Source organism: Molossus molossus, unplaced genomic scaffold (assembly GCF_014108415.1).
Source record: "Molossus molossus isolate mMolMol1 unplaced genomic scaffold, mMolMol1.p scaffold_m16_p_2, whole genome shotgun sequence".
NCBI lineage: Eukaryota > Metazoa > Chordata > Mammalia > Chiroptera > Molossidae > Molossus > Molossus molossus.
In genome coordinates this window covers 146,081,851-146,104,728 of record NW_023425355.1, presented here as the reverse complement: position 1 = coordinate 146,104,728, position 22,878 = coordinate 146,081,851, and the positions used below count along the sequence as shown (strand labels likewise).

General features: G+C 48.8%; 1 protein-coding gene across 1 annotated transcript in view; it reads right to left on the bottom strand.

Annotated features, from left to right (window-relative positions):
• Window positions 1-20,785, bottom strand: part of NLGN4X (neuroligin 4 X-linked) — a 186,318-nt gene extending 165,533 nt beyond the window's left edge. Inside the window, exon 1 of the mRNA XM_036270196.1 lies at window positions 20,024-20,785. Coding sequence (XP_036126089.1) covers window positions 20,024-20,495 — 472 coding nt within the window. The 5' untranslated portion in view covers window positions 20,496-20,785. The remainder of the gene's footprint in view (window positions 1-20,023) is intronic.
• Between the last annotated feature and the right edge of the window lie 2,093 nt (window positions 20,786-22,878).

Sequence of the window (22,878 nt, the reverse complement as noted above, 5' to 3'; positions counted from 1 at the left end):
CGCCGCACTGTTTTGAATATGTTTTATTAATTTTTTTTAGACAGAGAGGAAGAGAAAGGAGAGAAACATCGATGAGAGAGAAACATGGATGGGCCGCCTCCCGCACGCCCCCTACTGGGGGATTGAGCCCACAACCAGGGCATGTGCCCTGACCGGGAATCAAACCGGGACCTCTCAGTCCTGGGCGATGCTCAACCACGGCCGTTTTGAGCAAGGTCTGGGCTAGTCCGAACCTCCTGCCGCATTTCTGTCTGCCCCTTACAAGGCAGCTAACGGCATGTAGACGTCCCATGACAGCCCGCTGAGTCTGAGACGGGGCGGGAGGCGAGGAAAACCTCTGACCGCACGGTGAGCCCTCTGGGCATCAGCTCGTGCCGTCCACCATCCGGTGACAGAGCCTTTGCAAACATCCAAAAATGCAACGCGAACACACAACAAGATCCCAGCCAAACACTCAAGCTGGGCAACTTTTTATACCGAAATATTCAACACAACCGGTTACGCTTTCGTCATCAAAGGCATCGTTTTCCATTCCTATGTCAATTACGGGAAAACAAAAAACAACAAAACTGCTGTTTCAAATATTCCCTGTGGCCCGGGCCGGGTGCCTCAGTTGGATGGAGCATCAGCCCATACAGCAAAGTGTTGCGGGTTCGATTCCCAGTCAGGGCATGTGCAGGTGGCCACCGATCAAGGTTTCTCTCTCACATCATTGATCTGTGACTGTCTCTCTCTCTTCTTTCTTCTCTGTAAATCAATTTAAAAAATTTAAAATATGCCGTCTGCCACATTTCTTTAAAAAAAATTTTTTTTAATTGTTTTTAGAGAGAGAGGAAGGGAAAGAGATAGAAATATTAATGAGAACATCTGGCCGCCTCCTGCACGCTCCCCATTGGGGATGGGCCCACAACCTGGGCATGTGCCCTGACCGGGAATCGAACCGATGACCTCTTGGTGCAGGGTCGACGCGCAACCACTGAGCCACACCAGCCGGGCTACATTTCTTTCTTAAAATGACGATCTTAATTAGAGTGTCCCTCACTCCATCACACAACAGCGTTACTATATTCTTCCCCATGGAAATTCTGCACGAAACCAGAAATGGACCAAAGCTCCCCACGTGAATATAATATTTTTGTTGTTGTTGCTTAAAAAAAAAGGTAGCCCTTAAAGCCACAAGCTTGCCGGAAGGTACCCAGGCTTTGGACAACAAGCCTACTTTTTTTTTTTCCCTTTTCAAGATGTTCTGTTTTTCTCTCATTAAACTCTGCTGCTGGTGGAATTAATTCTGTTTCCTTCCCTCCTGATAAATCACGGCAGCTGCATGGCCTGGGCTCCTCTGTGCGTCCCGCAACAAGGATGTTAATTGTGCATGAAAAATATATTAAAACTCTAAATCATCTCTATTTTCCAGCGGGCTGGGAGAAACCAATTTCAAGTAACAAATCAAATGCTGTTTCTTTTGTCCATCTTTGGCCAGAGGCCATTAGAGTAAAAGCACCAAATTACAGACCCTTTGCATCAATTAGGCCTGATTCTTCGGTTTTTGAATCTCATCAAGAACATAGAAAATGCCATGAGTATGACCCCTGCCTAATTCTGTTAACAGTGGGGGACAATTCTCTCGTCATCATGTATCCCTGACAGGATTGGGATATATGAAAATTTTTTTTCAATTGTATACAGAATAGCCCAAATTTTTCTTTCTGATGTTTTTTTCTAGGTGTCTCATAGCACAGAGGACAGACATCACAGGGACGTATCTATCCGTTCCTAACGGCCACCGTGAAATCTTGCTCTATATTGGATGTCATGGTAAATACGTTCCTTTTTTTCCTGCAAAAGATGAAAGATTGATCTTTGGAATCTAGATGGACCTAGGGATACAGTCTTGTAGCACTGTTCTACCATTCAAATTCAGACATCAATACAACATTGTTCATCCATGTTGTCACAAGGGATACCATTTCCCTGTTTTCAGAGAACGGGATGGTCACAGCCAGGGGTTACGGGACACAGAACAGGGTAAAGGGCATAAATGGTGATGGAAAGAGACTTGACTTGGGGTGGTGAACACACAATACAACACACAGATGATGTTTTATACATTTTTACGCCGGAAACCTATATAGTTGTATTAACCAATGTCACCCCAATACATTTAATAAAAAGGAAAAAATAAACAAACAAAAAAGCTGTGTTCATCCCCTAACTTAGGAAAGAGAAACGAACCACTCCCTGTCTTTCTCACTAGACTTCTTCACGCTCAAATTGAAAATAAGTTAATAGGGACAAAGGTCTCCTGTTTGGCTTCTAGATCCTTCTCCCGTCCTCTGACCTCCTGGCCAGCTCGTCCACAGATACACCAATGCCTCGGTCAACTCGTTCGATAATCAACCCCGTTCTCGCTTCTACGAAGGCTGTTGCCAATGAGATGCCGTAACCCAGACACAGACGTCGTTAGTGGTCAGCAATTCCGGCCGCCGGCCAGGGAGATGTAAGGGGAGGTCACCTCTGCCGCATAAATCAAATTACACCCTCTGGATGTCAACACAGGCCGAGCGGAGCAAGTTAGCACATAAAGGCAGCGTGGGTAATTAATCTCCAAATGCGGATCAGAGCTTGTCATTTTGCTGCTTAAAAATGTTCCTTCACGGGGCGAAGGCTGTCAACAAGATCCCTGCCAGGCAGGATAAATGAGCTCCTGCGTGCAAATTGTCCACGGTGGTGTCCTGCACTGTAGCAAATGGTCACGAAGGGCTGAGTGGCCTCTCCTTCCCGGTCCCATTGGCTGGACCCCACTTGGCTCCAACCAGCTTCTGAGGACTTTGCATCATGGGTCCATACCCTTGTCCACCTTCAGCGGCTGGTCAGGAGACAGCTGAATGTCCCACCCTGCACAGGACCGGCCCTCACAACAGACAACGGTCAACAGTGCCGCGAGGGACAGAGATTGGGGGGAAGCATGCATGTATCCATGAGACAGTCGGACTGGTTACAAGTATCAGACTTACATACGTACTCTGGATACTTTGTTATTGTTTTTAATCCTCACTGGAGGAGATGCTTTGTTAAGTATCAGACTTACATACGTACTCTGGATACTCTGTTATTGTTTTTAATCCTCACTGGAGGAGATGCTTTGTTAAGTATCAGACCTACATACATACTCTGGACACTTTGTTATTGTTTTTAATCCTCACTAGAGGAGATGCTTTGTTACTGATTTTTAGACAGAGGAAGGGAGAGGGAGAGAAACATCAATGGGAGAGAGAAACATCGATGGGCTGCCTCCTGAATGCACCCCCACCAGGAATTGACCCTGAGACCTTTTTGGAGGACGGGATGATGCTATAAACAAATGAGCCACACTGGCCAGGGCTGTATACTTATTTTTGTTGTTGTTGTTGTTGTTGTTTATTTTGCCATAAGGATGCATTAAGAATACTCTCAAATTGCCCAGCCGGTGTGGCTCAATGGTTGAACGTCGACCCTGCACCAAGAGGTCACCAGTTTGATTCCTGGTCAGGGCACATGCCCAGGTTGTGGGCCTGATTCCCGGTGGAGGTCATGCAGGAGGCGGCCCATCGATGTTCTCTCTCATCGATGTTTCTTTCTCTCTCTCCCTCTCCCTTCCTCTCTCTAAAATCAATAAAGAAAAAAAGAAAAAAAAGAATACTCTCAAATCAAGCCCTGGCCACGTAGCTCGGTTGGTTGGAGTGTCGTCCGAATATGCCGAGGCTGCAGGTTCGATCCCTGGTCGGGGCACATGTAACAATCAACCAACGAATGCATGAGGACGTGAAAGAAACAAATCAGTGTTTCTCTCCTCCCCTCTCTCTAAAAACCAACAAATTACAAAACAAATACTTGCAAAGATGACTGCTAACACGCTGTTCCGGAAAGAGACGGTGAGGTTATCCTGCTACTGCAGGTTGAGTTACTTCACACTCCTTACCAGCCCCTTTGCAGAAGGCCCTGGACAAAGTGAGGTCCACACATTGATCAGTTACATGTCATGTGCAGCAGCTGTTGACCCACGTAGGAGGACTGGAGATCAAAGTGTCTAATTACCCTCAAAGCAACATTGTGTCCGCTCACCAGCTCTCCAGGTGCATCTGCTCATTTAATCCCCTACAGATACACTCAGCAACTCCCTGTTGGAGGTCACTGCAGAAGGGTACCTTGGTCTAGCCTAGATGGACCAGCTTCCTTAATGGGTTTCATTATAGTCTTTTCTGCTACGTTTTTAAAATTTTTTTCTTTATTGATATTAGAGAGAGAGGAAGGGAGAGGGAGAGAGACATAGAAACATGGATAGGAGAGAACATGGACTGGCCGCCTCCTGCATGCCCCTCACTGGGGATGGGCCCACAACCTGGGCATGTGCCCTGACCGGGAATCGAACCAGTGCATGGTCGATGCTCAACCAATGAGCCACACCGGTCAGGCTGTTTTTGCTATTTTTTCCCTAGGGGCCAGGAAGAAATTGTGGCTTCCATCTGGTTCCAAATGTTTCAGATCCAACTTCCTGACGTTCTGATTATAACGATTATTCATTCACCCACTTAGTCCTATCGTCAGTTACAGAATTCGTGTAAATAGCCCCATTAGTAAAACTATGATGCTTACTATATTATTATAAATCTATCTTCTTTACAGCTACTTCCGTATATTAAAAAATCTTGGTCCGCTTCATGTTTAGGGTCCTTAACCTGCAGATCCTGGGAGGGGCACCGTCCCCAGAACCGGGGAGTCAGGGACGGCGTCAAAGGAGCCTGGAAAAGTCCCGGTTCCTTTGAGAACAATGACTCCGTGACCTAAACTCAGGACGGCTGTTCGTGTCTGTTTCTGCAGAAGATGCCCAAAGGACTTCATGAAGGCTCCCCTTGACATCCAGGGTCAGCAAATGTTTTCTAGTTCTTAAAAGACAAGGAAAAAAATATCTGAGTCTCTTTTGCGGCTCCTGAGGTCTGTCCCTGTTCCAGGAAAGTGACCACAGAAGATTGGTGAATACTCGGGGTGGGGGGGGTTCCATGGACCGTTTTGCAAAGGCACATGACAGCTGAATCCGGCCCACGACGCCCATGGTCCACCTGTGACCCGTCTGTCAGAGGTAGTGAGTCCCCCTTTGAGCGGACCACGTGTCCTGGTTGAGTTTCTCCATTTTCCCACGACCACAATCCGTCGCTGGTCCCTGGGGCTCCGCTGACACAGGACTAAGTGACCCCAAGCAGGGCCTGCGCTGAGGGTGCCCGGCTGAGCAAAGACAGCAGTGACCCGCTCACTCTCCTACATGATGCTCGACGAAGAAAATCAATATGAGCATCAGCCTCTGGGCTCCATCCTTTCTTGTTGAGTTTTTAAAGAACGAGGAAGGGAGAGATAGAAACATGGATGAGAAAGAGAGAAACATCACCGGCCGCCTCCTGCACGCTCCTTACTGGGGATCAAGTCTGCAACCTGGGCTTGTGCCCTGACCGGGAATCGAACCGGGACCTCTCGGTCCGTGGACGACGCTCAAGCACTGAGCCACACCGGCCGGGCACAGGCTCCGTCCTTGAACATGCTGCTCCCTCCATCTGCCTGAGGTGTCCACACCCCATTCAAGCAAGTCGTCCAGTTCTTCCCAGAGCAGCTGAGACCCTCTGAGGCTGCAGCACCTGTTTGCAGAAGAGTTGTTCACCCCCTTTCCTTGGCAGCACGGGTATGTCAAAGGGGGATTCAAGTGAGCTGTGAATCTCGCCCTCTGTAGACACCCCAGGAGAACAAACTCACGAACTAGTCAATGAATGGGTGAATGAATGGTCACACTGCACGTTGGTGAACATCGGGGGCTCGTACAGAGAAACTCAAAAAAATGAGGGTACCCAGGTGGTGCCCGCTCGGATGTACAGGCTGCACAGAGTAGAAGATGCGATCGTCCCACGCCCTTGGGGACCACCACCTCAACGTCTCACAGAAAAGCCCCGTGAGCAGGAGAAGCTGCTGATGTCCCTCCCTGTGATTCTCAGAGACCTTTCTGAGACACCTGCACACGACCTGCTCTGCCACCCGCTCGGTGCCCGACCGCGATTCAAGGCCTCGGCCGCAATTCGCTGAAATTCAATGTCCCCTTCTCCAGCTCAACTCTCTCAACTGGCTGAGCCTTCGGTAAACCTAACGCATTACCTGGACCCCTTAAAAGAAATAATGGGCACCGATGATACCCTGTCTAAATAGCTTCATCCACTTCTGGTCAAGTTATCCACCTCGCGTCCTGGCACCCATGACTGGCCCCGCGCTGACGGAGTCCCGTCCCAGAAGTCTCTCTGGACGTCCAAATACAAAAGTGCTGACCTGGTCCATGTACCATCTCGTTATCTTTATGTATCACCAACAGGCCCTGATGCTTGCAAAACAGCAGCAGCCACAACTGCAGGGCAAGATCCCCCATCGTCAAAGTCTGAGGTTTTTCTGTTGCGCAGAAAAACAAGAAAAGTTCTAGGTGACGCGTTGCGCGACCTTTCCTTCTGGCTCGACGACCCTTCCTCATCGGAGAGGTGATGATGGACGTCAATGTGTTTCGCTTGCTTCGCCTTCATTCTCCTCCGGGGAGCTGCGTTTTCTGCCTCTATCCAAAGCCAGTTCCCACTGGGCTCACCCGACCTCGTCTCCATCCGCAAATGCCTACGGGAACCTAGATCATGCCAGCGTAAGCATCGCTGTAACCCAGATGCAGAAGGTGACGCAGAGGTGTCCTGTGACTCAAACGGAGCCAATGAATCACCACTTCTAAGACCACTTGTTTCTCTGAGCTGTGGAAATGCGACCCCAGGGAAGGGCTGGTGACCACTTTTTTCCACTGCGTGGACACAGCAACACTGGGCACAAAGCCACCCGACAGGAAGAGAGAGGGACCCGACGCACCAGGCTCCTTGGGACAGTGAGAACGTGGTTTCTGAAGCTGCGTCCCTGCTAGAATTGTCAGGACGCTGAGCCAACAGCTTCCTTGTTTCCCCCCTTAAGTGGATTTCACTTGAATTTCTTCCACTCACCATCAAATCCTTCCTCAATAAAAGCAGCTTCGTCAATCTCAGAACACATATTCCTCCAACCAGAGGCAGGCTATGTCAGGGGTGCCTGAGTTCTAACGTGGCCAGCGTCTGAAATCCACGTGTCGTGTGGCGTTCGTGACCTGATGGCTGAAAACAGTATTTTATAGCAGTTTCTGTGTACCAGGAATCCACGCACAGCTGACGAGGTTCTATAACAAGGGCCCTTAAGAGGGAGGTTTCAGGGAAGGTGTTGGCCAGAGCTGGGGTCTCATTTAAAATCTCAGTGACGAGGGAAAGTCCCCTTCCGAGTTCACATGCACACGGGCAGGACTGAACCCTCGTGTCCTGGGGGAGTGAACGCCCCCCTTCTTAGCTGACCGTCGGTCAGGTGTAGCCCTCCGTTTATTACCACAGGAATGTTTCCAATGTGGCGGTTTGTTCCACCAAAGCATGCAAACCAAGACGGCAACAGAAAGGCATCGCTTGTACCAAGTAAGTTCCCAGCTCAAGTAGAGTGGTCACGGAAGAGAGGTCCAACCACCTCTATCCTATTCTATTCACTGGAAGCCAGAGTAGGCAACCAATGAATGCGCAAATAAGTGAAACAATAAATCAATATTGTTTCACTCTGTCTCTCCCTCTCTAAAAGTCAATCAAGACAAAAAGAACATGGCCCTGGCCGGTTTGGCTCAGCGGTTGGAGCGTCGGCCTGCGGTACAGACCCGGGTTCGGTTCCCACTAAGGGCATGTACCTCGGTTGCAGTGTGTCCCCGGCCCTGGTTGGTCATGTGGGTGGCAGCCACTCGATGTGTCCCTTTCACATCGATGTTTCTCTCTCTCTCTCTCTTCCTCTCTCGCCCTCCCATCCTATCTGAACAAAAAATGGAAAAATGTCCTCGGGTGAGGATAAAAAAAAAAAAAAAAGAAAGAAAGAACATGAATAAAAGAAAGGAGACATCGTGTAAGACCGTGCATGGAGGGCTCTGGTGGTAGTGCCTCAATCTTGCAAGAGAAAGATGAGGTAGATGCTTGTGACCGACCGGATGTGCATTCAGAGGTCTTGGAGACAACAGTGAAGTGTAAAATTCATTCTCAAAGAAGCGACAGAAGTACGAGTTGCAAGGGTCGGATCTTTCTCAGGAACAAAGGTTCTGTAGAAGAATATTGAATAGATTTGTGGCTCAAGAATACGTGAAGTCTTTCCATGGGATAACCCCAGCCTGGGGGCACTGGAAACCAAGACCTTCTTCTCTGGTGAGCAGGGGGACAGAAGACAGACCAGGAGACCTCAAGGGGGTCAGGAAGGCTTCCCCAAGGAGAGAGCAGGAGGTACAGACATAGGATTTGAGGAACTGAGAATAGAAATAATGTTGATCTGCCTTCTAGCCTAGACATGATGTGCAGACAGTACACACACACAATCCGGGTGTCATTACCACAAACGGGGCAGCCCCCAACAACAGGGATGTATTGTCTCACCGTGTGCAGGACAAACATCCGAAATGAAGACATAAACAGAGTTTATGTCTATGCAGGCTATGAGGAAGAAATCTGTTTCTTGTCTGTCTCTCTTTCAGCTATTATTTTATGGTGGTTTCCTGTCTTCCTTGACATTCCTTGGTTTGTAGCTACACAACTCCAATCTCTATCCCCCTCTTCCCATGGTGTTCTCCCTCTCTGTCTGGGTCTCTTCTTTATGGACACCAGTCGCCTGGATTTAGGGTCCTTGCGGACACGGTGTGACCTCATCTTTCTTGAATGACACCTGCAGAACATCTAATTCCAAATAAGGGGATATTCACAGGTAGCAGGATTAGGGCTTGGACCTTTCTTTCCGGAGCACACAATCTATCCCATAACACACGTTGACTTAAAGTCTTCGAGAAGAGGAAAGTTAGAAGGATTAGTGACCACGTCATGGACATGAAGTCTGATGGACAAAATGGACTAAGAAGCAGAATAGAGACAGACCCCGAGAAAAGAATAAAATCACGCCATCTGCAGCAACATGGATGAACCTGGAGGGTGTTATGCTCAGTGAAATAAGTCTGTCAGAGAAAGACAAATACTGTATGGTTTCACTTATATACCGAGTGTAGAAAAATAAAACAAACAAAACTCAACTAGACGGAGAGACATGGAGAGCACTCTGATGGGAGGTGGTGGGGGTTGACCGAAAAAGCAGAAGGGATCGAGAAGTTCACATAGTAGCCCTGGTAGAGTTTGCTCAGTGGTTAGAGCAGTGGCCCACGGACTGAAGAGTCACACGTTCAATTCCAGTCAAGGGCACGGACTTCAATGGCCGTTTGACCCCCAGCTCTGGTCGAGTTGTGTAGGAGGCAACTAGTCGACGTGTCTCTCTCATCTCACTGTCTCTCTCTCTCTCCCGCTCTATCTGAAGATAAATAAAAAACATTCTCAGGTGAGGATTAAGAAAAAAAAAGAGTACAGATGGAGTTACAGAATGTCACAGGAATAGAAAGTACAGCACAGGGAACATAGTAATATTGTCATTAATTTTCACAGTGTCAGACGACTAATAGAATCAGTGGGGTGATCAGAGTTCAAGGTATGAAAACGTCAAGTCATTGTCGTGGGCACCTGAAACCAGTATAACCAACAGAAGACTGTGTATCAACTATGCATAAACAAAATAAAAAGAGGGAGATAATCCATGTCCACTAGAGGCCAGGAAGGAAGGTGGGAATCCCATAGGGCACATGGCAGGAACATAGCTTGTCTCGAAAGATTTTCAAAGCAACAGAGCGGGAGAAGCAGGAGACGCTTGGAATTGCCTCATCTCTACTGGGGAACATGTCACATGACCAAATAGTCTACTTTTTCTACCAACAAGGTGAACCTTCCTGCATCGCAGAGGTCCCTGTGAACCAGGTTCACGTCCAGGGACCTTCTACCCATTCATCTGCCCCACGCATGCAAGTAGACGATTGATTCATGAAGCTCCCCAATACCCACTGCCTTGAGGGTTGGCAGTCTCCAAGGGCGTGCACTCTTGCACAATAATGATTGCAATGAAACTCGGGAACACAGGGAAGAAAGTTGCATTTATGCTGAGGACTTTGGAGGGTTCATGAATGGGGAAACACTGCATTGGAGAAGATTTGGGTGAAACAACCCGCAAACATCCTTCCAAACAATGTGGTGTTACCTCAAAAAATTAAAAATTGAACTTCCATTTGACCCAGTAATCCCACTTCTAGGAAGCCTGAAACACCCATCAGAAAGAATATATGTACCCCATGTTCATAGCAGCACTATTTACAATAGCTAAGATCTGGAAACAGCCCAAGTGTCCATCAGTAGACGAATGGATAAAAAAGCTGTGGTACATGTACACAATGGAGTACTATGCAGCTGTAAGAAAGAAAGATCTCTTATCCTTTGAGACGACATGGAGGGACCCGGAAAGTATTATCCTAAGTGAAACAAGCCAAACAGAGAAAGACAAATTCCACATGATCTCACTTATATACAGAATATAATGAACATAACAGTCTGAGGAATACGGTAGACCCAGACACATGGAAGTAGGGCACAGACTGACATCCCTCAGAAGAGGGGGTGTTGGGGGTGGGAAGAGATAAACCACAGAACTTATATGCATGTACGCATAACCAATGGACAGGGACAACAAAGCCGGGGATGGGGCAGGGGGGATGGGGAGGCGGGTGCCAATGAGGTAAAAAAGAAGAAACATCTGTAACAAAAATAAAATTAAAAAATAAATAAATAAATAAAGCAGAAAAAAAGAAACAAAAGATCCTTCCATTACAAAACTTACACAATTCAGCAACTGAACTCCTAGCTGATCCCATCACTCACTTCCAGACAACACTGACTATGATGTTCGATATACCAACTCTCCTTCCTTTAAAAAGATAAATAAAATGGAAACACCCATGCTGAGCAGGCCGTGGTGGAATCTGATCTCATTATGACGTGACTGAAGTTCAAAAGGCCATATGGAACCTACGATTCCTTTTTTTTAAATCTTTTTATTTTCTTCGGAAAATGCTGTTTCCTACGGTTTCTTCTCCTTTGACACAATGTTTAAATATGCACATGTAATATTATAACTGGATTCGACGTTACTCATGTGAATTACATTCCAAAATTCAGCGATGAAACTATTTCAATAAGCCAAAAATAAAAATAAAAATGTGGGGAGCTGGAGAGACTTTAATGAATGATTTGTTTTTCAAAATTCCAAGCCAGCCCTGGCCAGTTTGGCTCAGCGGTTAGAGCATCGGCCTGCGGTCCGGAGAGACCCGGGTTCGGTTCCCGCTGAGGGCACGGACTTCGGTTGCAGTTTGTCCCCGGCCCTGGTTGGTCGTGCGGGTGGCAGGCACTCGATGTGTCCCTTCACGTCGATGTTTCTCTCTCTCTCTCCCTTCCTCTCTCTCCTTCCCACTCTATCTGTACAAAAAATGGAAAAATATCCTCAGGTGAGGATAAAAAAAAAAAAAATTCCAAGCCATAAAAAGCACATCTGAATTTCGGTAAGAAGGGAATCGCGTGTTCTCCGGTTTGGCATTGTTGCAGTCAGCTGAGAAGAAAAACATGCACGAGAAATCATTCGGATGGAGTTCCATTTATGAAGCCTCCAGTGGCAAACACGTCACCAGGCAAAACGTACCCCAGTGAGTCACTCTGCATGTGAAATCACACTACCTGGGCTCCTGCGTACAGTTGTGTCATCGTTTTATCTCTCCCTCCTCCCCCATTCTGCGCTTTCACATCTTAGTCCATCTAGAGAAGCTATAAATACGGAACTCAGTTTGGGGGAACTTAGAAATCATTTCCTCCTGCCCAACAAATGGATACAAGCGTCTCGGGATGGGTGGAATCCTGTTCTTCGTGGGTTCTCAACGGAAAGCATCAACTTGCAGATGCTCCTGGCTTCTCCCTGAAACTCTAACGCTGTGCTTGAATGCTCCGCAACCAAAATTCCTTTCTGCAAAGGGCCCGTTGACTTTTCGAAGAACAGGCTTCTCTCTGCTTCTCTCATCACTTGGACTTGCTCAGGGCTTTGCCCATAAGTGTCCCAAATGATTTCTTTAGCCCATCGTTTATAAATAAATCCATTACAAGGTCTCTAAAGAGAGCAAGAAGAGGAAGAGAGAAGAAAATACACAGAAAAGCAAAGTGGGGATCAGGAGACCAATAAATGGGTTAGAGTCAGGACTGACGTCAGTGCATAGCCTGTAAATGGGATGTTGGTCAAACCGGATGTTCACTGTTTGATGGAATGATTGATTACATGCCCAAAAGAGATGACACAAGGTATCTCAGAGCATCAATTAATAGCTGAGGTCACTAAATATGAAAAAGGTGCACTGGAGGGACCTGGAAAGTATCATCCAAAGTGAAACAAGCCAAACAGAGAAAGACAAGTTTCATATAATCTCACTTATTTGTGGAATATAATGAACATAACAGTCTGAGGAAGGGGGTAGTCCCAGAGACGCATAAGTGGGGTACAGACTGACAATCCCCTAAATAGGGGGGTGGTGGGGAAGAGATGAACCACAGAACTTATATGCATGTGTGCATGAACAGTGGACATGGACAACAAACTGGGGACAGGGCGGGGAGGGAGGGGGAGGGGGGAATCAGTGGGGGGGAAAGGAGAAACATCTGTAACAAAAATTAATAAAAAATAAATAAATAAATAAAAGTGCACTGGCTTGGTCAAGACAATATGACGAATAAATAACTTTCCAAAGTAATAATAGCACTTGGAGACACGCCGAGATACAACATCGCCTGGTGGTGAAATTCTGCACAAGTAAAGAATGACCTCGACACCTAGGTGGTCTTATTAACCAATGTCACCGCAATATGCTTTTTTGTAAGTAAATAACGACCAACAGACAAATATTCTAGCAGACCAATTGTACCTGAAACTTCTACCCTGAACAGTTTTATGTAATGTTGCTTATGCTCTGCACTGTTTAGCAAACCAGGTGTTTCATACATTCTAGGTGATTCGAACATGTTCTAATTGTTTCCAAAAAATTCTAAATTCTAAATAACATCAGGTAAAAATTTATGTCATAAAGAATGAGAAATGATGTGGAAAAATTATCTTCTTTAGAAAAAGTTTTATTTTTTCCTAAATTATCCAAACAGGTGTAATTCATACTAACCAAATAGTATTCTTCTGAACACATATCATTCCTAAACCCTCAAATAAGATTATTATTCTATGTGCGCATACGTGAAATGTTTTCAGGCATGGTACCAGAAATCCACTCTGGTTTAACCATGTTCACAAAATACAAAATTATGTTCCGTTACCCCCTGTGAGGGAGATACTTATTTAATCATCTTTCATCAATATCTTCACTTAAAAACTCTATAAAGACTCTGCAGCTGTCGGGAAGAAAGGGGTCTTATCCTTTGAGACGACATGGAGGGACCTGGAGAGTATTACGCTAAGCGAAACAAGCCAAGCAGAGACAGACAAGTATCACATGATCTGTCTTATTTGTGGAATCTGATGAGCAAAACAAGCTGATGAACAAAACAGATCAAGACACGGAAGCAAGGAATAGAGTGATGAACCTCAGAAGGAACGGGGTGGAAAGAGACAGGGAAGAGATAAACCAGAGAACTCATATATGCACAACCCATGGACACAGACAACAGGGTAGTGAAGGTGGGGGGATGGGAATGGGAGGAGGGGAAAAGGGGGACACCTGTAATACTTTCAATAACAAGAAAAAGGCAGTTTATAAAAAACTACACGTACATGTCCAACGTTTCACTGGCAGACGAAAACAGGAATCCTTTATTTATTTTCACACAGTTGCAGGCGGATGTTGATGTTCAGACACCTGTCTCCCTGTTCACTCAGCTAAGTTTTAGCTCCTCATCCGTGGGTTACCCCTACCGGCACGCAACTGGATTATTTGGGCGTCGACGGGGAGAGAAAGGAAATGAATTTCTGCTTTATCTCACGTAGAAAAAGGACTCTTGCCTTCGGATGTTCTAAGGGCATTCCCCAAGACACAAATGTACATGCCCTGTCGATGATTAATTTCTGTAAGTGACGTATGACGCTGAAAATCCACCTGACAACTCAGGCTGAAAAACACCAAGCTGTGCAATAAAGCCAGGAAGACTCATCGTTGGCTCTTTTGAAAAAATGTTACTCCCTCTAAACTCCCTTCGGTTAAAGCCATGCTTGGAACTGGCCGCCTCCTGCACGCTCCCCACTGGGGATCGGGCCCACAACCTAAATATGTGCCCTGACCGGGGATCGAACCGGCGACCTCTTGGTGCGTGAATCGACGTTCAACAACTGAGCCATACTGGCCAGGCTGGCTTCTGATGCTTAAGCTGACCCTCCAGGCTGGGTTAATATACATATTAGGCCCAATAGGCATGTACACGGTAGGAGAAACGTTCTGGGTATCTGGTCTACCATTAACATATGCATGCAACACCAGAGTACAAAGACATTATATGTGCAGAATAGACACTAATCTGAAAAGGCCATACGGATGAATGCCTTAAAACTCCCAATCTACCTTCATTTCACGCAGAAGAAACACAAGGAAGGCACAAGCCCATGAGCACTTGGCTGGGAAGGGGACAGGCCGGCCAGGTCCTGCCCATTCCTGAAAGCCAAGCAGGGAGAGTCAAGCAAATGAACATTTAAAACAGAAAAGATGTGTGCACCTCACCATCTGCTGTCCCAGGACTCACAGCAGCCAAGACAAAGAAGCAACCCAAAGCCCATGGACGGATCAGTGGATGAAGAAGATGTGACATGGAAGTCTTTTTGTAGACAGGTTGATGCATATGTGTGTGTGTGTGTGTGTGTGTATTATGTATGTATGTGTGTACAGACACACACAATCACAGACACACACATACATACATATAGATATATAGATAGAGATAGAGATAGTTAGATATAGATATAGATACATATATATACATGATAAAGATAGAGATAGAAAGAGATATAGAGATAGATATATAAATATAGATATGTCAATGTAATAGAATATTTTTCAGTCATAAAAAAAAGAAGAAAGTCCCACTCTTTATACCAACATGTAGACCTTGAGGTATTGAGCTAAGTGAAAAGGCAATACCGCATGATTTCTCTTATGTGGAAAATCTAACACAAGAAGAAAAAGAATTTAAAAAAAAAGATGGGGCCCTGGCCGGTTTGGCTCAGCGGTTAGAGTGTTGGCCTGCAGTCTGGAGAGACCCGGGTTCAGTTCCCGCTAAGGGCATGTACCTTGGTTGCAGTTTGTCCCCGGCCCTGGTGGGTCGTGTGGGTGGCAGCCACTCAATGTGTCCCTTTCACATCGATGTTTCTCTCTCTCTCTCTCTCTTCCTCCCACTCTATCTGAACAAAATATCGAAAAATGTCCTCGGGTGAGGATAAAAAAATAAAAATAAAAAAAAAGATGGGAAATAGGAAGTGAGGAGGCCCCCGAGGGGATACATGGTGATGGGAAAAAGTAAATTAATTAAAAAAAAAAAACAATAATAAGTAAAAGACAAAGAGGATCCAATACCAGTGCAAACGAAAGCAATGTCACAGAGAAAGGTCAGGGGTGTGTTTCCCAGAGCAGGGGTGCGGGGCCGGCGGTGAAGGGATGGATGAAGCTGGACAGAGAAACAGATGTGCAGCTCGAAGGTGAGAAAGGGTGACAGACATCGTGTACAAGAGGACGACGGTGGTGGGCGCCGCTCTATGGCCCGGCTGTTCCCACTAACCGTCCCGGGCTCGCGTCCCAAGGAAAATAACAACATTCTTGCCTTTTCTCTCTATCACGTCTACACGAGAGGATGGAGGTGAACTCAAGTCGCTTCCGTAACCATTTCCCAATGTCCGTCCACCCACGTTCACGCCGGGAATCGTCCACGGATATCGCGATACGCGCCGATGATGCCTCAATAACACCGCGAAAGGGAAACAACGCGCTGTCACTCTGTGGAGACGTAAATGCCCCCAAAGAATCTTTTTAAAAAGGGGAGAGTCGCTTTGCCCAGAGACATGAGATCTTTGTGGTCTAGAGTGAAGAAGCAGACAGAGCGAAAGGTTTCTCCCCACGGGGTGCTACGTCGGACAGGAAGACACCTGCAGACACAGCGGCCACCGTGAGTCGCATGTGGAGGCAAGACGCCAATCTGGACGTGGGGCTGTATGTTATTCAGCGCCATCCCCTCTGGACAGGCCCGTTTCTTCCCTGTGTATAATCGTGTATCTTTCCGAGTACGACTTCTACTGGGACGTATGACACTATTACTTACACAGCACACAACAGATCGGGTACCTACCCTATCGAGCGGAACCCACAAATACGCCGGGTGTCTGCCCCTCCGTTGGAACAGACTTTTTATCCTGCTTGAAAAGCATGGCAGAACGAAGAAATTTTTTTTTTTTTAGTATTTATTCTTTATTGATTTGAGAGAGGGAGAGGAAGAGAGAGAGATAGAAACATCCATGAGAGAGAACACTGATTGGCTGCCTCCTGCATGCCCCCCACTAGGGATGGGCCCACAATCCGGACATGTGTTCTGACCGAGAATCGAACTGGTGACCTCTTGGTGCAGGGTGGACACTCAGCTACAGAGCCACCCCAGTTGGGCAGAGAGTATGAGTTTTCTCTTGTCGCTGTAAAAAAAATGGCCACAAACACAGAGCACAGGTGTGACCTCTCGGTTCTGAAGGTCCAAGTTCCACGGGGCTAAACCCAAGGTGTGCTGACCTGGGCTGGGTCTTTTCTGGGGCCTCCAAGGGACAGTCCATTTCCCTGGCTTGTCCCGCCTCTGGAGGCAACCAGATTCCTGCACCCCTGACTCCGCGCACCCCCAGAGCCAGCGACAACCAGTTCTCCATTCTCCCACGACTTCTCCTGGCTTCCTCTTCCTACTCTGCTTTCGTCCACAGGCAGGCTCCTTGTTATTACACGGGAAGCCCACTCCGATCATGCAGATGACGTTCCTCCTACCTGAAGGTCAACGGATGAGCAAACACCATTTCACCTGCCGATGTCCTTCTGTCTCCTTGGCCAGGGAAGGTGTTCACGGGCCCGGACCTCAGGGCGCGCTGATCCTTGGCAGACCGACACCGCGCTGGGACAAGCGTCCGTCTTTCACATTTAGGAATGCGTGTTGCTTGCAGTCACCCATGTAACCCATGACGGGCACACAGAGTCGTCAGCATTATTTCTGGAAGCGAGCTCTTGCTGCCGTGAGTCATACCCTCCCATCCATGAAGAAAGACACACCAAAGTGGGGAGATTCAAACTGACTCTGGGATTTTTAACATCCACCTCGGCCGTGGGCACCGTTTTAAATGCACTGACATGAATGCAGATACACCCCTAGGGAAACCTGTGTAGGAGTCCGTGCAACGCCGTCAAGTTAATGTTCACCGTGAAAACGGGTTTTGTCCTTTTGTGAGTCAACAATCATTGCGTTTCTGCACCCAAGCGCTGATTCTTACATTGATGTAGGGTTAAAACACGCAAGCCAACAAAAACCGTGATTTGCGGTCGGTGCAAACACACAGACGTGGAGCGTCAAACCCTCACCGGCTAAATTGCATCATTTACGTGCTGTCGGGAGGTCAGCACCACCTTTCCAGCCCGTACGACACGCCGGATTCTCCCGCCGCGATCCTGGGAGTGACTGTTTGCAAACACTGTCCGAAGATGAGTGAGGACAGAAAACAGTGTCCTCGGGTTTATTCTTCTCTGATTTTTATATCCCCCGATGCCTACGACACAAATGGCCCATGGCTTACGGTTTCTGTGCACACAATTCCACAGCGAGCCCTCTGTAATCAAGAAAACTATTGATTTTTCTTCCTGGGTGGTCTAATTGGGTCCAACCTTCTCTATTAAGCAGTATTCTGTGCGAAAGGCGGGCTTGCTCATGAGGCTCAGGCTACAAAGTCACCGGCTCCGAGACGCGACCGGGGGTGGGGGGCGTCCCGCCCGAGGACTGTAGGAACGCCACAAAATTAACCCCAGCTGACCCCACACACCTCACCGCATCAGCCTCAGCAAACACAGCAGGCTGCTATGTGTTGTTTTTTTTATCCTCACCCGAAGACATGTTTGCATTTATCTTCAGAGAGAGTGGGAGGAAGAGAGAGAGAAAGAAACATCGACGTGAAAGGGACACATCGAGTGGCTGCCACCCGCACGACCCACCAGGGCCGGGGACAAACTGCAACCGAGGTCCGTGCCCTTAGCGGGAACCGAACCCGGGTCTCTCCGGTCCGTGGGCCGATGCTCCAACTGCTGAGCCAGACCGGGCAGGGCAGCAGGCTAATTTTAAGCTGGTAATTTTGGGCGGCCCTTGAGTGGTGGTATAAACACACACACACACACACACACACACACACACACACACGGCCCGTGCCAGACAAAGGGCGCCCCATCCCTGCGGCATGAAAGGGGTCACCAAAGCCGTTTTCCTCCTTTGTCCTGTTTGGCGGCTCCCCCTCCCCCTCCTGTTACTCCTTCTCTTTAAATATCTGTTATCTGAATAGTCGGTCGCGAGAAAGGCGGCCAGCCAGGAGGCGTGCAACACGAGAGATCTCGTTCCAGGGGGGCCGTGGGTGTTCACCTTCTCGCACGTGGGCAAAGCAGCTACTGGGGGGCGTCCCTCCACGGAGTCGGCTCCGGAAACCGCAGAACGAAGTCCCAATGTCAGCATCACGGGGAGGCCCACCCACTAGGAGATCCATGTGGGTGCCGTCGCCATAACGCCAAGGGACGCCCGCTTAGAGCTGGTCACAGAAGGAAGCACGGTGTTCCCTGGCCTCAGGGGGAACGGGGGTGCTCTCTGTGACGTCCAGATCGACGCCCGGCCGGTGTCCCCTCACACGCCGCCCCCTCGCAGCATCGCCATGGAGCGTGGAGAAAGGACGATGACGCGGACCCGGTTTGGGAGATCGCTGAATTACGCAGCCGCTCTTCTCAGACTGGCTCCGAAATCTCCCTGAAGGTTATTTTCCAAGCATTAAAGGGGGAGGAAGGCAGTCCTACATAGAAGTGACCGAGGACACAGTTTGGACCCTACAGTTGGTGAGGTCTGCGCCCCTCGTTAATTATTTCTTCCGTTCCGGTAGGACTTCCTTCCAAGTCTGTCTTTCCCCTGCGTCAAAACCGTACAGGCAAATGGTAAAGGACAAGCGTCGCGTCGTCCCCGTAACCAACGTCCGTCAGGTTGGATGTCGTCCAAATGTTTAAGTGGAAATCGACACGGACAGGGGATCGCTCGCCGTCAGCAGCGGGGGACACAATTACCCTCCTGAACACCCCCTTTCTAGAGACTGCTCACTGTCGAGTGATTGTAAACAAAAGGCCCATTTTCGTCAGGTCGCTACGTGATTTTCTGACCCGACCCGAACCGGGGGATGACATGCGTTTGCTGCGGGAATTGTAGGAAGAAAAAGAATCCAAATTCAGGTTAAAAACACGCATCCCCAAGAAGGAACGTCAACTGGCTGACCAACTACCCCTTGGCGGGGTACCGAACACATTCAGTGGTGGCCGTCGACACCCAAAAGCGGAAAGAAACAAAACGGAAGAAAGCGTCAGAAATGCCTCACACATCCCAGCAAGTGGCTCCGGGGCGCCTCAGGCTCAGTGGACGGCGGTGGGCACCGTCACGTCTTAACGCTGTTATGGTTGCTAGACGCGGGTGCGCCAGGGACTCTACTCACGCACGGTATCACCTGCAAATCAACACGACAACACGAGGCGAGAAAGGCAAGATGTGAAACACGACGGAGTCCTTGACGAGAGGACGGGCCGGCTCCCAGGAGCTCGGGAGACGCCGCGGAGTGGACTGGACATCGCTACACTCAGAACAGGAGGGAGAAGAAACGGGTTACGGACGAGCCTCTGCCCGGGGCGAGAGACAGCCGTCGCGGCGGACGAGGGAGCGGGTGTTGTTCTCTGTTTGAACCCGGTACTTACCGTCCTCCGTGGGCACGTAGATGTTCAGATAGAGGCAGTCTTCATTCTGGTCTTGCACGTACGTCATTAAAGTATCCAGATTGGCGGTAAACCAGATGGGGAGCATGTCGTGCAACAGGGACCTCTCGTCCAGGTGCTGGGGACACACAGAGGCGAACTGGGTGGCGTTGCGGACCCCAGGCCATGAGGAGGGAGGCTCCGGCGGCTGAAACCGCCTCTCCCCCGTGGGCGGTGAGGCGTACGGGACCCCCAGGTATTGCTCCACGGGACCCAAAATCTCATTGGGCAGAGGTGTTCTTAGGCCTCGAATTTTGCCGTAATTCGTGTTGACGACGGGATACTGCGCCTGGCCGCCGACGAGCGTCAACTTGATGGCGAGGGCCGTCAACCACAGCGGGGCGTGGTGGCTCACCATGACGCAGACCGGGGTGAAGAACAGGGGAAGCCATAACAGTCCCCCGGGTCTCGACATTGTTCACAGTTCCATCCGCAGGCGTCTGGGACACACAACGGCAAGGCGGCAGAGTCGGGGAGCCAGCCCGCGGGGAGAAAGGGCTTTCTGGGGGGCCGAGGACCCAGGAGGGGTGGCGGGCTTGGGAGGAAGCCTCGCACCGGGGTCATAGACGGAGCTCAGTGTTCAGCACACGCCCAGCAAGTTTCTGGGGAGCCCATGTCCAGGGGGCAGCCTTCTCTTGATCCCGGAGGCGAATCCAGCAGGGATGAGCATCAGACACCCACCAAGGGAGGCGATTCCTTATGACGACTCCGGCGCCGACCGGTCAGTCTGATGGACAAGGAAAGCAAACACAATGAGACCAGCAACACAGCTACCTGGGCCGCCAACATCATCCCTCCACCCCACACGAGGAGTGTGACCGGCACAGTGGTCACCCGCGAGAAAGTTCTCCACGCGGGACACGTCAATCGCAACTCCCGCCGTGTCGACCATTGCCTGCGACCACGCCTCGCACTGGGAAACTCCCCAAGTCTTTGTGGAAGGAACGAACAAGTCCCCCCAGGATTAAACACGGGATAACTGGAACGTCCCCCACGGACACTGTTATTGACACGATGGGGCCACCAACGGATGAGGACGCTCAAAGCATGTTTCTCAAAAGGTCAAGGTCAGGGTCACATCTCCCTAAGCAGTTATGGGTGGAGGTCTAAGTTTTGGGGGGCCCAGGAGAGGAAAGTGAGCTTCTGAGCAAACGAGCAGTCTGACCGGTGGATATGTAGCAGATCACACAAAAGAAGTGTCCCATCTGAACTAGAGTGTAGCTGGACACTGGTTCTTCTCAGGGGATTCGAACACACGTCCCTGGTCCGCGGACATCACGGCCCTGTGGCCCAGCGTCCTTGGGACAACTAAACGCAATGATGTGTTTCGAGGACAGGCGGAACTGCGTGTCATATCAAGACATCATTCAGAATTAAAAGTGCTGCCCAACCAGTGTGGCTCAGGGGTTGAGCATCGTCCATGGACTGAGAGGTCCGGGTTCGATTCCCGGTCAGGGCACAGGCCCGGGTGGCGGGCTCGATCCCCAGTAGGGGGCGTGTAGGAGGCGGCCGATGGATGTTTCTCTCTCACATCGATGTTTCTATCTCTCTCTCTAAAAACTCAACAAAACATAAAAAGTTTATGGTAGAGCCCTGGCCAGTTTGGCTCAGTGGTTAGAGCGTCGGCCCGTGGACCAGAGAGTCCCGGGTTCGGTTCCCACTAACAGCATGGACCTCGGTTGCAGTTTGTCCCCGGCCCCCGTTGGGGTGGTGTGGATGGCGACCACTCGATGTGTCTCCGTCACGTCGATGTTTCTCTCTCTGTCTTCCCCCCTCGCTCCCTCCTGCTCTGTCTGAAAATAAATGCAAAAATGTCCTCGGGTGAGGATAAAAAAATAAATAAATAAATAAAATAAAAGCTTACGGTACATTTGTTGAGTGTGTCCGTTTCTTGTCAAGGACTTAAACAGCCCCCTCATCACCATTGTTCAGTGTGGATCCCAGCACCCTCCCGAGATAAACCACAGCTCAGAGAACCTCATGCGTGTGTGCAGGAGACAGTAAATGAGCCGTTAGGGACAGAAGCCATTTCATTAGGCTTTATTATTATTATTATTATTAGCTTTTGCCGTCCTTTAAAAATTGTTTTTAATAACAGTTGACGTTCAATATTAGTTTATATTCGTTTCAGGTACACTGCATAGGGGTTAGACGTTTGTATCATTTGCAAAGTGATCTTCCAATAAATCTCGTACCTCTGGGACACCACCATTATTACCATGTTATTGATTATATTCCCTGTGTTATAGTTTACACTCCCGTGACTGTTCTGTAACTGCCAACCTATATGTCACAATCCCCTCATTTATTTGTTATCCTCACCTGAGGACATTTTTGCATTTATCTCCAGATAGAGCGGCAGGGAGAGAGGGAGGAAGAGACAGAGAGAAACATCGATGTGAGAGAGACGCACTGAGTGGCTGCCACCCACACGACCCCAACCGGGGCCGGGGATAAACTGCAACCGAGTACGTGCCCTTAGCGGGAACTGAACCCGGGACTCTCTAGTCCACAGGCCGACGCTCTAACTGCTGAGCCAAACCGGCCAGGGCTCAATCCCTTCATGTTTAACCCAGTTCCCAACCCCATCCCCTATGGTAAACGCCAGTCTGGTCTCTGTGTCTCTGAGTCTGTTTCTGTTTTGTTTGTTCACTCATTTTGCTCTTTAGGTTGCATATGTACCTGAAATCATACGGTGTTTGTCTTTCTCTGACATATCACTGAGCCTTTCTTGCTCTCGGTTGACCTACACCATTGCAAATGGTGAGATTCCATTCTTTTTCACGGCCGAGTAATAT